General features: G+C 49.2%; 1 protein-coding gene across 1 annotated transcript; it reads right to left on the bottom strand.

Moving 5' to 3' along the window:
- Positions 1-2,496: 2,496 nt before the first annotated feature.
- FJX1 (four-jointed box kinase 1) lies at positions 2,497-3,777 on the bottom strand (the record flags this gene model as incomplete). Its single annotated transcript, XM_082485123.1, has 1 exon — positions 2,497-3,777. One exon carries the CDS (start codon positions 3,775-3,777, stop codon positions 2,497-2,499), a length of 1,281 nt encoding a protein of 426 aa, XP_082341249.1.
- Between the last annotated feature and the right edge of the window lie 13,363 nt (positions 3,778-17,140).

Below are 17,140 nucleotides of genomic sequence, written 5' to 3'. Positions count from 1 at the left end.
GCCAGAAATTTATTATTTAAATGTATTTTCATTAGGTGAATGCGACAGAGCTGCTGCATTTGAGTCGAAGTAACGCTAAAGAAGAATTAAGAATTACACAGTTAAATTGAGTATTATCATGTAAATGGAAAAGGAATGTCACATGGGATTCTGTGCATTGTTCTGAGAGATAAATGCAGTGAACTATAAATACAAGTTCAATAGAGAGCCTTGTCAGTTAAGCAGTTGAATGAAAGCTAGTCTTAGAGACTGCTGGTACATTTTAAAATAAATACTCATACACACAGTTGCAATATCTAATATAGCTAACTAATCAACCATTAATTTTAAGTTGTTTGTAAAACTGTGGTCTCATCCTATTAAAGAAAAAAATAAATCCACAACACTGTAATGGCAAAACAAAATTGTCTTTATGTGAAGTTTAAATAAATTAACAGACCAAAACGTTCTGCCAGCAGGTATGAATGCACAGCCCTCTCTGAGTTCAGGGGAAGGTTAGCACTCGGCATACTGAAGACTGCACCTACTTGCTTAGCAGCCACTAAGCATGCTCCTGCCTTCATCGAGAGGTGCCTGTCCAGATGTAGAAGAGATTATGCTGCTGTTTGATTATAGCAGGATATATACTGGCATTTGGGGTTTAAAGAGGATTAGTTTGTTCTTTGTCCTTATTCTGGCTGCATTTTGAGCCATACAATGGCCTTTTCTACGAATACTGATACATGTGAAAAAGCAAACGAGACATAGATATTTTGTACACCCACTGCTACCGCTTCACCCTACCTAGAACAAAACTTGTGCAGGAAAAAAACTACCAACTATTTTAGCACAATAGAAAAGTTTTCCTGATCTTCAATTCTGCCTCAACCCTCACTGGAAAGATAACCAAAATGGGAAGAGAGGACTGAGAACCAGTATAAACAGCCACTGAAAGCAACTGCCATTTTCGGGGATGTTTCTGATAGAGTAACACTTGACATGACCTGTAACATATTAAGAGGTTGGTGCCCAGTTTCAGCACCCAAAGAGGCTGCAGCTGCTAAACCCACACCATCTATATCAGGCTGCTGAAATTAACTGCTTCAGTTATCTCAGTGCTAGTCAAGGCAGTTCATTTCAGGCTTTAAAAAACAGACAAAAGTCTATTCAGCTAAAGTATGCAATAGTCATTATTTTAGCCACTCAAAGAGCATCAGCCCTTTCAGTAACACAACAGCAGGGAAAGAGAGAAAGGGAGAAGGAAGTATAGCATTTGAAAGCTTAACTCTACCCCTCCTTGCCTCGGAGGGAATGAGAAAAAGTTCATTCAGTTCAGTGGAGTGAGAAGCTGGAAAGATCTGTTGCCCATCAGGGAAGACCGAGGAGATGCATGCCACCCTGTTAAAGCCCAGGCAAACATTCAGGATAAAGAAGGCAAAAACATTAACACACTTTACTGAAATATCGGTTTCTTTAGTATGTTACAGAAAAGCTTATTAACATATATAATGTACATAAAAGTCAGACTTTGTAAAATAAAAAGGTCTTCTTTTATAAAAAATTAAAAAGTCAAAGTAAAGTGCATGAAACAGTTTTTCCTCCACTTTAACTATTGTGTCAAAGTCTTAGCACACAGCAATGTTTTTAAAACATGGGAGATCCTCTTCTGTCACCCATTAGTCAGTTACTTTACTTGTCAGATGAACCGATGATGGTGATGATTAAAAACAAACGCTTTAAGAATCAAAACAGTTTAACCAGATGCATCCGCAACAAAGACTAAGAGCTAATGGAATATGGGCTTCTTATACACTTCCCGTGGACAAGATTTAACAATCAGCAGAAAGGTTCACGCTCGTTAAAGAAAATCGGTAAGAAACCAGCTTCATAAATAGGGCTGTTTTGCTAGTTAGGGCTCCCCTATTGTGCAACCAGTTCTTGGTCTATGAATATCAACATTCGTACTTAAATATGCTGTTGCAAAAGGAAGAATATATAAAAAAATGTTTCCGCCTGCCTCCTTTGGAAGGAAGAGGTAGTGGACCCCAATCCAGACAAAGACGGTAGCTTATACAGGGTCTCTGATGAGGGCGAGGGCACCACGAGAGTTAAGGAAAGCACCCAAGATGCTGAATCCTCTCATATTTTCAAGCTCTGGGAGCAGAGCCCCGGGGGGGAACTCGGCAATGATTATACCGATCGCGCTGTGCATGTTCAGAGATCTTGACAAACGCGAACGAATCGCTCCTCTCAACAGCCCCGGCAGGCAGGTAGCCCGTTATTACTCGCAACCGAGCATGAGCGTCCGCTCCCGGCGGCCGCCCCCTCCCGCCCCCCCCCCCCCCCGCGCCCCATCCCCGGCAGGATCAGACCCGGCAGTGGCGGCGGTTCCGGGGCACCGAGCACCGAGGTGGCGGGCCGCTGGGGCGAGTAAGTCCCGCTCCCTCGGAGGGAAGGAAAAACGGAGCGAGGCGGGCAGCCGGCTCCCGCCACCGCCCGGGGCCCGCCCCGCGGCCGTCAGAGCACGGCGGCCTGCGCGCGGCAGTGGGCGATGTGGCGGTGCACGAAGTCGACGCGGGCCTGCAGCAGCTCGGCCTGCCGCTCCGAGAGGAAGCCGAGGCGCGCCCAGAGCGGCTCCCGCGCCCGGTAGCGGCGGCGCAGCTCGGCGGCGGCGCTGCGGCGGCGGTGCAGCTCGGCCACGCGCCGCGCCGTGCCCTCGCGGAAGACGCAGACGGAGCGGAGCAGCGGCTCGTTGTAGGGGTCCCACATGGCGAGGAGGCGGTAGCCGTGCACCAGCCCCGCCTCGTTATCCATGAAGACAAGCCCGCCGTCAGGAGCGCGGAGCAGGTTGCTGGTGGCGCGGCGCATCACCCGCGGGTCCCACTGCAGGCTGAAGAGGTTGCTGACCAAGCGGTCGAAGTTGGCCGTCAGGTAGTCGAAGAGGATCAGGTCGCTCCACTGCACCAGCTCCACCAGCTGCGACGGCGGCAGGCCGTCCAGCTCCCCCGCCGACAGGGGCTGCAGCCGCCGGCCGGCGCCCGCCTCGGCGCCCCAGGGCGCGGGGGCCACCACGGCGGTGAGGTTGTCCACCCAGCGAGTCAGGCTGACCACGGCGCCCTCGGCCCAGTGCGAGCCGCGCAGCTCCTCCCGCACCGGCTCCCACTGCCGCCCGCGGGCCTCCACCAGGGCCAGGGCCATGGGCGGCAGCCGCTCCTGCATGCCCAGCACCCCGGCCAGGTGGTAGGAGAGCGCCTCGCCCTGGATCTGCTCCGGGTTGATGCCGTAGCGGACACAGGCGCGACTCCCGTCCGACAGCCGCGCCAGCCGGTTGGAGCTGCGCCCGCAGCCGCCCCGCTCCAGCGAGGCCACGCGGGCGGCGCGGGCAGCCGACAGCCACGCCGCCGCCTCCTCCGGCGCGAAGCCCGGCGGCACCTGCGCCTCCAGCTCCCGGCTCCAGAAGATGCCCCGCTCCACCGGAGAGGCGGCGGCGGCCGGCGGCGGCGAGCCGGCCGCCGCGAACCGCCCTTCGCCGCCCCGCTCCTCCCGGCCCGCCGCCGGCACAGCCAGCAGCGCCCGGAAAGTTTTCTGCCCGCCGCTGCCGGGCTCGCCCCGCGCCGCCGGGGAGCGCCCCCAGCCCCACCGCCCCGGCGGCGGCCCGGCGACCGGGCGCGGCTCCGTCTCTGGCTCCCGCTGCGCCGCCGCCTCCCGCCGCAGCAGCACCGTCCAGAGCAGGGCGCTCAGCAGCAGCAGCCCCAGCAGGGGCAGGGCGCCCGGCGCGGCCCGCCTCGCCCGCTCCATCCTCCCGCCGTTTCACGCCGCTGCCGCGGGAGGCGGCGACGGTGCAGCCCCGCCGGTCGGCCGCTCCGCGCGGCGCTGGCGCATGGTCGCAGACCGGGCCGGGCCGGACCAGCCGCCCGGGGAGCGGCAGCGGGAGCAGGCAAACCCGGTGAGCCCCGCTGGCAGACCCGCGCTGTGTGCGCCCAGCTCCGCCGGCGGCCGGGAGGCACGGGCACACGCACCACGTGGGGGAGACGGGGGGGAAGGGGGGGGGCGTACGACCCGCCCCGTCTCCCGGCGTGGCCCTCCGCTTAAAGAGGCGATACCCCGCGCGGCGGACCCAGCCGCGGCGGGATGCCCCGTCGGGGAGCCAAAAGGGTGGAGGGTGGCGTGGGGGACGGGCCGCCCGCCCGCCCGCGGGAAGGGAGAGCGCTGGGGCGGGGGCGCTGGGCTCCGCCGCTGCCTCCTCTCCGTTGCAGGCGGCACAAAGGAGGCTGCATACTGAGGGATAGAGGGGGAAGGGGAGGGCGGCGCGCACGCCTGTGGGGCCGCCCCCGGCGCCGGTGTACGGGCTCCCGCGGAGCCTGTGGGCTCGGCCGCGCAGCCTTCCGCCCACGCCGGCACGGTGGGGTCGCGCCGCGGTCACTGGAGGATCGACACCCCTCTCCCTCCGCCCCCCCCCCGGCGCTGGGGGGCCGGGAGCCGGCAGGTGGTTGCACAAAGGAATCGCCGGAAACACACGTGCCACGCTGTGCACATATAACGTGTACGTATGGGTACATATACAGACATACACAGCTGCCCGCCCGAGGGGCGTAACGCCCGGGACCACGCCGGGACACCGCGGCGTGATGCCGAGTCTCCCTGCTGGGCAAGGCCGCCGCTGACCTTGGGCAAGGCGTGGTCGTGAGACCCCACGGAGCTTCGGCGGCGGTAGGAGCCAGACGGTGCGGGGCCCGTCCGCACGGAGGGGGGAGCCGTTCACGTCCTTAGGCACCGGTTTGTGCGGCGTGCTCAGCCATAGGGGGTGTCACGGCGTGTGCCGTGCGGACCGGCTTTTCCTGGCATTTTAACCCCCCCCGAAAGGAAGTTTCGAGTCTGCGGAGCCGGCGGCAGGTCACAGTCCCGCCCCGCGGGATTTCCTGCCCGAGGGAGCGACAGCCAGCCCTCCTCTTCAAGTTTTGTCCCTTTGAGGTCTTTAGGGTGTATACTGGGAGATTAGAAGAGCAGCTATTTCTCTGTGCTCCCATTTCCAATATCCTGCCTTCCCAAGGCAAGGTAGCTTAGCTCTGCGTTTTCTGTATTTTGCTGGAGACGTCTCTGGGGAAGAACATGTTTGAGAGCTGAATTAGATTAAACACCTCTCCTTTCTTCAATCAGTACTGTGGCTATCCTCCAAAGTAGTTATTGGAGTTGGATCAGCGAAGCAAAACCACCACATACAGAATCTTAAACATCACAAAAGTCCATTTTTCTTCCTCACCTCCTCAACTCTTCCTGCTCTCTTGAGGTATCACAGCAACTCCTAGTTTTCCAACCACACCACAGTCTTCCGGGTTGAATGGGATGCATTTTGTTTTCTTTTAATATAAGAAAAAGGGAATTCTCTCTTTTTCAGAATTTTGTTAAAATCATTCAAATTCTCCTAATCCACCTTAACAATTAAAAAAAGCCTCACCCCAACAAACCAAACCAAAACCAAACCAAAAACCCAAACACACACCCCCCTCACACCCCCTAACACCCCCCCCCCCCCCCCCGAAGCTGAATTCCCTGTCTTTTGCCTCAAATTCCCCTTTAAACAGGGACTCCGCAGCCTTCCTTGGGAAGCTCCGACTGTAAGACGCCAATGCCTTATTCCACCTTGCCTCCAGCGAGCCCCGCAGCATCGCAGTCTGCGGGTGGCAGCGTTTCTCCTGCGGTCACACGGCGGAGGGCAGCCCGGGCTGCCCCCAAGCACGGGCAAGAGCGGGAGAGTAGTGAAGTCAGCGCTTCCTCACCGCTGCACCGGGAAGCCGCGCGGTCGTGTCGCACCAGCTCCTCCCGCCGGTCACGGCGCCGCGCTGCAGCCGCCGCCGCCGGGACCGGGCGGGCAGCTTGGCCCCGGTACCCCTAACCCCCCCTAACCCCCCCCCCCCCCGCTTCCAACCCCAGCAAGGGCGCAGGCCGAGGAGACCGACTTGAAGGAAGATCTTCGGAGGTGAAGGGCTCGGTCCTGGGCGGAGTGTGTCTGTGTGTCTTGGCAAGAGACGGGAGGGCCAGGTACGGAAGAGACAGCCAGCATGTCTCAAAAATTGTGGCTGATGCCTTTTCTAACAAGACCACCTCGTATCTAATTGCGACTGTTGTAACTGGGAGCATTAGTGCTGTTGGGTCCCTCATACACATAGGGACTTGCTGAAATAATGTGAAATAGTCACCGTCCTGGCTTACCTCAAATGCAATACAAGCTGCAATTATTCTTCTTGTCACCCATGAATTCAGGTTTCGTGCTATTTGGACCCTGAAGCCTTATTGCCAGATGATGCTTTACACTTTCACCCTTTGAAGCCACACGAGCTACAGGGTGAACACTGGGTGTGTGATTTGGAGCTGGTGACTGCTACAGTTTGCACTGGCCAATAAGAACAGTACCGTTACACTAAGCAGGAGGCTTTATCCAATGGTAGGCTGAATATTTTTACCAAAGAAATGGTTCTGTTCTCTGCCACTGTCTGTCTTGAAATAGCTTTAAGAAAACTCATAGCTTGTTGGAAAAGGACTGAAAGCGGAAAACGAATTTTATCCCATACATAAGTTGGACATGCATTTTGATTCAAGTGAATTATTTGCGTTTCTTTCAGGTGAATTATGCTTATAGTGAGCATCCAGCTACCAGTGCCTTCACTGGGAAGTCCCCCTGGAGAAGTACCATTGCCATGGATAAGGACACTACATTTCCTGTTATTAAGGTGAATATAAGCTCCAACTTATGCATGACATTCATTTCAATTACAGCTTGTCTCTTGTAAGCTAAGCAGTTAATCAACAGGGTATACTGTGACTACATCCTTAAATCAATAGCTGGGAAAACAGCATCTCCCCCCAAATACCCAGCCTCCTAACTACACTATTTGGAAGGAAAACAAGCCAGGGTTTTGCTGAGCCATCATGCTAGCTAATAGTCCTGCTAACAAGCTGGAATATTTTTAAAACCAGACAATTGGTAGGGGGTTAAACATCAGCCAAGCTGACGTGCTGTTCAATTTACAGCATGTTAAGCATTCCTCAAACTGTGATCGCTGATATATTTGGGTCAATCAGATGTCTTGTTACTGCTCTGCAGACATTGCAATGAGCAGATTGGAGATAAAGGAGAACAGTCTCCAGGCTTCTCAGCCCTATACTGGGGAAGGGAGAGCTGGCCACTGTCCAGACCCAGAATCCTAGCAAGTAAAGAGATAAAATAATTTCTGGCTTCCCTGCGTTGTTTCTTATATTAATTTGATTTTAGCTGCCTGAAAAAGCTAGGCTTATAGAATACCTAGCTGCTACTGTTCCACGCTGATTTTAGCCTGGTGAAGGTTTTGTTCTCCTCGCTCCCCTCCTGACCCCCAGTACCCAGCTTCCTGGTGATGTGGGGTAGCTGTCAGTGCAGGCAGCAACAATTCTTCCCATCAAAGGTGGAAGAAATGAGGCCTGAACAGAGACTTCAAGATTTCTCCCCTGCAGTGAAAGTTATTTTGTACTCAAGTCAAAGGTCAAACTCTAATGGGCTTTGATAGGATTAGGATCACGGGGAAGCAGATGGGGGCTTTACTTTTCTGGACACAGCTTGCCTATGCTGGACTTGAGGGGCCCTGTCTCTGTTAACAATCTCTGCTGGGCAAGGAAGGCTGGCAAAGCAGGCACAGAGTAAGCCTCCATTGCACCAGAGCCCAAAACTATCAATAGCCCCAAAGCACCCAGAAATCCAGCAGTGCTCTCTGGGGCCAGAGGGAGCCTTCTCCCATGGCTGGAGCTGCAGCTGGCAGAGGTATGCAGCTGCAGCCTGTTGCAGGGAGGACAGCTGCCCCAGCCACACGTAGGCATCCTCTGGCTCAGGCAAGTTCTGGCCTGTGTATCTTCATCTGATACCTTCCCACAGCTCAAGGCTTCAGTACTACCCCTCCACCCTTGAATTGCCATAGAAGTTATTACCCAGCACAGACCTTTTTGGACTACCAAGACTAGGCCTCCCCAGATCTTTCCCAGGCTCACGGAAATTTCTCTTGCTTCACTGAGTACTGACAGACACATCACTGGTTTTGGTGTATACCCAATGCCAGATCTAACTCACTCAATGCCAAGTTACTGAGTCTGGTGGCTGTCACATTAACCTCAGCAGGGCTGAGCTTCCCTGGAGACTGCAGTTGGGTGAGCCTGAGCTATTGCTTCATGCTGACTTCTCTCAGTAGCACAACACATGAAGTCCTTTGTTTACTCTGAATTGTGGTTCAGGATCCTGGGTGGGGTGGGAATAGGCGTTTTTTACTCCAGTCCAGCATAATTTTTCTAGATTTCACCCTCCTAAGACAGCTTGTTCCCACCTTGAGTACTTCTCCAGCTCTATCTCCACTCGTTCTTCTTTATCCATCAGGTTACCAAACAACTCTGTCTCTATCCAGCATTTCCTCCACTCTCCCTGAGCAGCTTGTTCCTACCCCTATTTAATAGCTTTGGCTCCTGGTAGTGAGCTGGTACCAGTGAGCTCCCAAACTAGTGATAGCCATTTTTAATGAGACCACCTGAGATTGCTGTCAGGAGAGGTGCACTGAGCACATGGTGCACTGTGCCTGCACCTGTGGAATGGAGGTCTGTGCTGAGGATGTGAAAGCTGCTGCAGACAGGCTGTAGCAAAATGACGCCCCTGCTTCCTCTGCGCTGCATGTTCCTGTCCCTCCATACATCCTCTCCTTGTGTTTTCAGCCACCGGATCAGTGAAAATGTGGGTTTCAGGAGCCTTCCATCAGGGCAGTATCAGCTCTCCACATCCCAATAACCTATACTGGATGATTTACAGCACTGCTTTTCTGCAGGTTCCTCCTGACGCAGCCTCCCTGGTGCCAGCTTACTTGGCGGTGAGAGCACCTTACACTGCCCTTCTGCGGTGCCTGAACCTGCAGCCTCCTGGAGGAAGGGCAGCTCCCGCACAGAGCCCCTCATCCATGTGGCCTGTGTGTTCCAGTTTGAATTACTTAGACTAGATGGCTAGGGGAGAAGAGTTGTGCCTGCAAAGACATGTAGTATAGATGCTGCGTTACCATCAAAACAATGCTACTGCCAATACAGCTTGTTTCTCTTGAGGAAGGGTGGGAATTTTGGAATAAACTATACTGGCAAAAAGTTAGTGTGCAAAAATGCTATTATGCTTAGTGTCACAGTAAGTTATTTCCACACTAGGAGTGCTTTGTACAAATATATCAGCAACACAGCCCATGTATATGCCTGAATATGGCTCTGTCAGGTGGATTTGTATTTCTCAACCTAAAAGAAGCATCCCTCATGATGAGATACTCCAGCAGCCAAAGGGCAGGATTTATAGTTGATTGTGACTGGAGGTGGGCTGAAAAAGTTAAGGTGCTCTGCATTTCATAGCAGGGAGGTGAACATTACGAGACCTTGCCCTGCAGGCGTGTTGGCAATTTCTGGAAGTATTTACAAACTTGTCTCAGTCTGAAGTAGAGAAATCTAGAAGCTTTTCTATTGCTTTGATTTGATAGTTGATTTCGCAGAAAAGCTCCCAGACAGATGGGACTCTACAAGTATTATTTTTTTTGTAATCTGAAGCACCATGTAGAACATGAAGCTAAGCAATTTCCGTACACAGAAGGGATCCTATCTCCCCTGTACTCCAGGTCTTTCTGTTTTTAATATCTGTGACTCTCTGCTTTTAATATCAAAGCAATAAATAAGTAAGTGCTTAAGCTCTTGTGCTTGACTCTTGAAAGTGTTGATAAGACTTGTCAGGTGCCTGATGATGCTCAGACAGTCAGGGGATTTGTTCTCATCCTTATTAAAGGTGAACTGCAAGGATAGAAAGAAATTTGTCTTATGCTCAGACTGATATTCTCAGTCTCCAACAGTCATGAAAGAAATATATTGAAGCAATAGGTCAGCAGCATCCGTTATACAAATACAACCCAGGCTCTCCAGATAGCTGATGATTCAGCTGTGAGGATTTTCCATATAAGCAACATCAGGCACAATGGCCTTCCTTTTCATGGCTCGGGGTGAGGTCCTTGGCTGATCTGAACTGATAAAGCTGCACGGTGGTAAGCGGCTCACTGAAACTTGCAGCATCCACATCAGAACAGTTCTAGGAGGTCACCGCTCCCTGCTCACCCTGAAATACAGTCCATTTTGGAGGGAAACACAGTAGCCATTTGTGTCTGTTACAAAAAAATACATTTTTTTTAGGCCTGGAAGTAAAGAGGTTTAAGAAACCTCTTCAAGAGGCTATTTAGGGAGACAAAAAGTAAATACCACATGGGAAGATAAATAATGCATTGGGTACTAGCGTCTGCTTTCAAGTAAGGTTTCCTGAAGGGTCAGATCCCATGGCCTATGATATTCATGTCATATATATCAACAACTTTTCTCCTCTCCTTCTGGCTGCCTAAACATGTGAGTGAAGAATAGATTGTTCAATACAGTTCACAGTAATTCCAGGCACCTGCCTTGACATAGCATAACAGAAAAGAGAGGGGAACCCCAAACTCGGTGTCTTTGCAGAAGAAACAAACCACATTGTAATAGCCCATAGACATTCTTCGCTCCTGACACATTCCCCAAACCCATGAAATTGTACTTGAAGAAGTATATATGATTTGGAAAGATACTGCCTTTAGGTAGAGACTCTCCATCGCCTTCTGATAAACTGTGCCAGGAGTTAAATACCCTCACTATTAAAAATATCCTCACTCTAATGTGTTCTCCAGGCACTTAGACAGCCCTGAGATGGGCCCATTTAAAAACCGAGATGGACCAGACTTGACTAGAAAAATGAGGCCAGGCTAAAGGTAGACTTACTATTGTTACAGGAAGGAAAAAAATGGTTGTAAAATTTAGCTTCTACTGCAAAAATACACCCAGGACACATATTAAAATTTTCAGCAAGTCCTAAAAAAGTGCTGCTTTTGCACTGCCAGTGAAACTGTTCTAATTAGTCTTAAGGTAAAAACCCCAGCTGCTCCAGTGGAAAGCCAGCTGTTCGGTTTTCTCTAAGCGAAGCAAAGAAAAGGACCGGCTTAAATAGAAAACCCAGTTTCCAGGCCCCTAATATCTTCTCTCTGCTGTGTTGTCTGGAGAGGCAGCTGGATTCTTTCCAAGGAGAGAGGAGCCCCTCCGGCTGCCAAGAGTGCTGGAGGGGGAAGACACAGAAAAAAGAAACATAAAAATTCCCTGCACCTTTCCTTTTCTTCCCCCAGCCTCTCTTCTCCTTGAAGGTGTCCTCTGCCCCTGCATAAAGCTGTGAGGTGAGGTGGTGAGAAATGGGGAGTGGTCTCCCAGTCCCTCTCCTTTGGCCCATGGGTCCTGCCAGAGGAGGTCCTCTCTGTGCTGTGCCTGCACGGTGCAGGGTTTCTCAGCTCTGCCTGTCTCTTACCCATACCAGGCAATCCAGGGAGCGTGTAGCTTGCCCATAGGGTCATCCCTGGACTAACACTCAGTCACTTAGGGCTGTACAATAGCATGCCAAACCAGCAGCATATGCTCCAGGATGTGACCTCCAGCCACATATAGGGAGCAAGTTTACTACTGAGGACAGGTATGGTCCTGTCTCAAGTGGCAGGACAGTGTTTTGCATCTGGCCACACTGAGGGTCTCTCCTGTCTTGTGGGGATTCTTCCTTCTACCCAGCGTCTAGGGTTTTGTTTTGTCTACATATTGTCTAGGGTTTTGTTTTGCTCCTAACTCTATCTAGAAGACACCTCTGCTGGGAGCACAGACGGTGGCTGCAATTCCTATTGTAATAGTTTTTCTTCACATTCCAGCTGTTGGGATCAAGTTATTGACTGACACTCTCAGTCTTCACTGGAGAGAATGTAGGGTCTGCCTTGCTATATGTAAGGACAGCCAAACTGAAGGTAAGCCAGCTGAGCCTGGATGGGATCTAGCTGCATTAGCCTGGCTCCCTATCTGAGCCTGGGTTCAGATCATTAGCACAGGAATACCTGCCACACTTGCATGACTGGCCTAAATTAAGACTCAAGTGGACTTTCAGTTTGTGTCTCTGCAACCACAGTTATCCCTGCACCACAGTCCATTCTGCAGTGGAGATGTTCCCTGTCGAGAGCCCTTCTGCTGATGGGGTGAGAAGAAGGAAACAAAAGAACCCGCCCCCATCTGAGTCACAAAGGTGTCCCAGTTTTGAAGGTCCCAGCTCATAATTTTTCTGTGATTGGGGTTGGTGACATTGAGAAATTTTCCTGCTGTGCACTCTACATGTAAATGTGACCCATTTAAATTTCTAAGCCTTATTAAATACAGCATTAACATTCAATAAATGTCTCATTGATTACGTATTTACTTATCTGGTATTTAACTAGCATTCTGTTAAGGAATGAATAAAGAGTCAGAAGCAAGTGATAGTTACTGCATGTGATTTTAAAGGAACTGGGAAAGTACCCTTCAGAGGTTAAGGACTGCAGTCAGGAACCGAACGTACCCAATATCTAAGTGCCATAAACATTTTTAAATTCAATAGGCTTTATTAAAAATACCATAACACTTTTGTTAAATCAAAATGTATTTTAACTCTAAGTGAAATCCAAACAATTTATCTACAAACAGGAAAGCATTTCAGTCACTGCATAGTTTAATTGGCCCAAAGCAATGCTTCCTCAGCCTGCAAAGCCTATGGCTGGCCACTAAACAGCACAGAAGTAAGGAGTAATGCTGGTTAGTGGCTGAAGCTTTAGGCTGTAAAACTACAAAATAAATCACAGAATCACAGAATCACAGAATGGTCAGGGTTGGAAGGGATCTCAGGAGATCATCTAGTCCAACCCCCTTGCCACAGCAGGGTCACCTACAGCCGTTGCACAGGATGGCGTCCGGGCAGGTTTTGAATGTCTCCAGAGACTCCAGGAGTTGGAGACTCCACCACCTCTCTGGGCAGCCTGTTCCAGTGCTCTGCCACATTCAAAGGAAAGAAGCTCCTTCTCATGTTTAGACGGAACTTTCTATGTTCAAGTTTGTGCCCATTACCTCTTGTCCTATCACTGAGCACCACTGAAAAAAGACTGTTCCCATCCACCTGGCACCCTCCATTTAAGTATTTATAAGTGTTGATAAGATCCCCCCTCGGTCTTCTCTTCTCCAGACTAAAAAGACCCGATTGCCTCAGCCTTTCTTCATAAGAAAGATGCTCCAGTCCCCTAATCATCTTTGTAGAATCATAAAGATATTATTTACAGTTTTGTAGCTGGGCTGTACATTCTACTATGTGCTCTGGTAGGCTACACCTCCTCCATGTCACTGAGGGAAGAGGTGCCACTCATCTTCCTCCAAAAGCCTGAGATCCATTTAGGACTCCTGGCAGCCAACTTAAGAGCAGTGTAAGATGCTCCACGTTGCGACTACCATGTGCTGCATAAAGTGCCTCTTTTATCAGGAATGATGAATTACAAAAGCATGACTGAGTCTCTCCCTCAGCCTTTCTTGCATCCAATAGTTTGGCAAGACAGGTAATGTAGGTGTTAGCTTCTACAATTGGCCCTACTGCATTTCCCCTCTGTGACATTGGGTGAGCCACTTAGCTTGCCTGTGCCTTAGTTTCTCCACTTGCAGAATGGGATGCTGTGAAGATAAGTTATTTGATGAAGTTTAAAGAGGTCTTTGAGTTCTCCTTTAGAGCTGGGAAAATCTGGTTGACACTCAAGAAAGTAAATGCAGTACAATTTTACTATTTTTGTTGTTGCTATACACTGTCATTTCATGTAACTCCTGATTTGTGTAGGACTGTTGTCCTTCTCATCCATCTCAAACTAAAGATTGGAAAAAAGCAAAAAGTTTCGAGGGATAAATGATCTTCCCCGTCTTACAGACCAGCTACAGTTCATTCAGTCTTCATCCCTGCTCAGCTCCCTGTTATCACATTTGAGCTTCCCCAATGTGTGGGTGGAGAGGAAGAGCAGCACGGACATTACAGAAAAGAGCTCTTTTTCCTCTGGGAAACCGACCAACATTTTTGTTTTAATTCAGCCCAGTTTTCTTGCAAATGACTTTCTACATATCTGTCAAGCTTTCTGTAAACACTTTAGTTAGAGTCATAAATCCCTCAAAGAAGACAAAAATAAACATAGCTACGAGTTACTGAAGAGAGCTCTCTCTTCCTCCTGCCCTTTGTTAACCACCACATGAGCTGATTTTCCACCAAGTCACAAAAAAACATATCAGGGAGATAACAGGAGACAGCACAAACAAACAAAAGCATCATGGAGAAAATATACTTTTTTTTTTTTTAAGCTTTGAGACGGATTTGAACAGACATCTGAACTTCCTCAGATATGGGGTGGTACTAGAGACATGGCTTAATGTAATCTGCCCCACAAGAAATGGCAAGCAGTGGTGTGGAGGAGCTGAGCTGGTCCTGGGTGTCTCCAGGCTGGAGAATCACTGAGGCAGATACAGGCATTATAGGTCCCTTCACAAGCTCTACACCAGTTTTTTTGTTTGTTTGTTTGTTTGCTTTATTACGGGGCAAAACTAAGTGTAAGAAATACATTGCATTTCCCTAACTGTCCTTTTACACAGTTCTTCAGATTAGGCACCAACATGGAGCAATTCAGCTTTGTAGGGCTTGCATTGCCACAAACCCTCTCAGCACTCTGCACTGCAGCATTATGCCAGTGTATGGATGGACAACCTGAAGCAACTACATTAAATGACTTTTGGTGTTCTCTCCTCTGCCTGCTAGGACAACAAGGACAAAGACTATGTGAAGACCTTGAGCCTTCCTTCTGTATATCCTCTCACCAAGAGCTGCAGCACTCAGCAGCCCACACGAGGACTTTGAGAGCTTCCTGTCTCCTGCTGCCAAAACCAAAGAAAGCACAATATTCACTAGGTTAAATATGCAGTGTGAGCATGACACTCAGGCTGTCCTTAAGACTACAGCTGCGACATGCTCAGATGGGTTCATATTATGAATTCTTCTCAGGAGACAAAATAATATCTAATATGCAACACCCATCTAAATTGCTTTATTACCTTGAAATGTCAAGGTTGAATCTGCTCATGGTCAAATGCTTTGAAATGTCCAAAGTAGTTAAAATGCTGGCAATGTACTACTGAAAGTCTCTACTTAAATGCAAGTTATTCCATGATTTATCTCTTTTAGTAGGGCTTAATGGTCAGAATACCAACATAGAAGTAAACAGCTCAGCTCTCTCAAGACTTGCCTATATGAGACTCTTTCCCACCCTGGGTGAAATGAGGTCGAGGATGCAAAAAGCACATGAAAACAAAGTGTTTAATCAATAAGTTGTTGAGCTAAAAGGAGTCACGGAAACAAGGGATGTCAGGTTCTTTTGTGAACAAGTGGAACAAGAATTTGGATTGTAGCTCCGTCACATGCAGCTTGCACAGGATGTTGTTTGCAGCACATGGGGCTATCCCTGTGTGTGGGAGTCAAAAGCACTCAATCAAAATCAGTCCTTGTGATGACAGCTCTACAGATTCAGTTTTCATGTGAGACAGTGACTGCCTTCTGTGCACTGTGTTCAGGAGCCAAGGGGAGCCAATAGCCATATTAGCCATTTCCTGCCATATTAGCCATTTCTTGCCATATTAGCCATATTAGCCATATTAACCACATTCTTGGATGTGGTTGATTGTGCTGACAGGGGTGTAACTGGCAAAAAGAGGACATAATCTGGGGTCTGGATCTTTAAAATAAAACAACAGAAGATAGAATCAATCTTTGGTCCAGGAAAGCTGGTTGCATGTAGGAATTCCCTTCAGGCAGCCTTGGTAGGAGAAGAGTTGTGCTATTAAATTCCCAAGATGTTTCTATTGGTGAAAATCCAAACACTGAATTTAGCTTGGCTGTTTAACTTGGCTGGTGAGGGGGCAATTAGCTGAGCAATTAGGTTGGCTGGTGAGGAGGTAGGAACAGAAATCATCTGTAGCCTGGCATGTACAGAAGGGAGCTCAGGGAAGAGAAGGTGTATCCAGGGCTGCCCCCATCCTGACTGACCCAGGGGTAAGTCAGGAGCCCTGCACTAATAAGAAACTGGAGCTAAGGATTTCCTATGGGCAGTTTCAGTACATGATTGTATGTCTCTAATCCCTGTGAAAGTCCGTCTGTCATGGATCTTTATTTAGGATCCTCTTTAGGATCCTCTGTAGGGACCTTTAAAATCCTCTTTAAGATTTCAGATGCAACTTAAATTTTTCCCCTCTCAGGCTGTGATTTGATTTTCACAATTGCAGTTTAGCTGTGCAGCATCAGACAGTATTGCCTGAATGTGTATCTTGATTTTACAAATGTCTTTATGTCCTCCTTGGTATTCACTGCAGGGTCTAATTTGACTTGCCCTGAAATGGGCAGGTTCACTAACAGCCAGGGATCCTGAAAAATTAGAAGATCCAGATCACCTTACTTAGATCTCAGTTTTTACTAGTGACTTGTTGTACTCCTTTTTGGCCAGTTGAATAGACTTCATTATGGATCCCAGCAAAGCTAGAGAGATACAATGATGTGAACTATTCAGGTAACAAGAAATTCCAGCTGGGGCACTGCTGGAAAGGTCAGATGTTGTCCACCAGTCATTCATCTGGGCTGCCCAACAACTGTACCTGTAATCCTTGCTCTGCTGCAGACCCACTTTGTGCTTCTCAGCTTCTACTGAAGAGTGTCCATAGGGAAGCGAGAACACTTGCCTGTGCTTTTTCAGAGCAGTGCCTCTTTGCTGTTGCTGCAGTAAGTTTCTGCATGGTTACACAGTGCTCTGGCAGCAAGGCTTGGGGATTCCCACTTGCTGTGGAATGGTACAGCTTATCAACATTTTCTACTTCCCTCACCATGATTTATCCAGCTCCTTCAGTCTTGCTGCTGTCATTAGCCCTCTTTTCTCCTGGGCTTTCAAGAAAGGCCAAATGAGAGACTTTTACCCTGAGGATTTTATCAGTTTCCCCTTTGCTAGAAACATCTTTTTCCTTTCATGTGTAAATAATAATAATAATATACTACTTCTAGTGGTAATAAAAATAAATCATGGTAGTATGGCCAACAAGCTTGTTACTGAAATTCCTTTATTTCAGGGTTTTCCCTGTACAGCAACATAACCCATGAGTATTAGACAGGAATTATTCATCCAAAACCACAAGAAAGCACAAGTGATTAGAAAACAGGAAAATC

The sequence above is a fragment of the Vanellus vanellus genome (genome assembly GCF_965231255.1).
Source record: "Vanellus vanellus genome assembly, chromosome: 6".
In the NCBI taxonomy this organism is placed as follows: domain Eukaryota; kingdom Metazoa; phylum Chordata; class Aves; order Charadriiformes; family Charadriidae; genus Vanellus; species Vanellus vanellus.
This window is presented reverse-complemented; position numbering and strand designations above follow the sequence as displayed.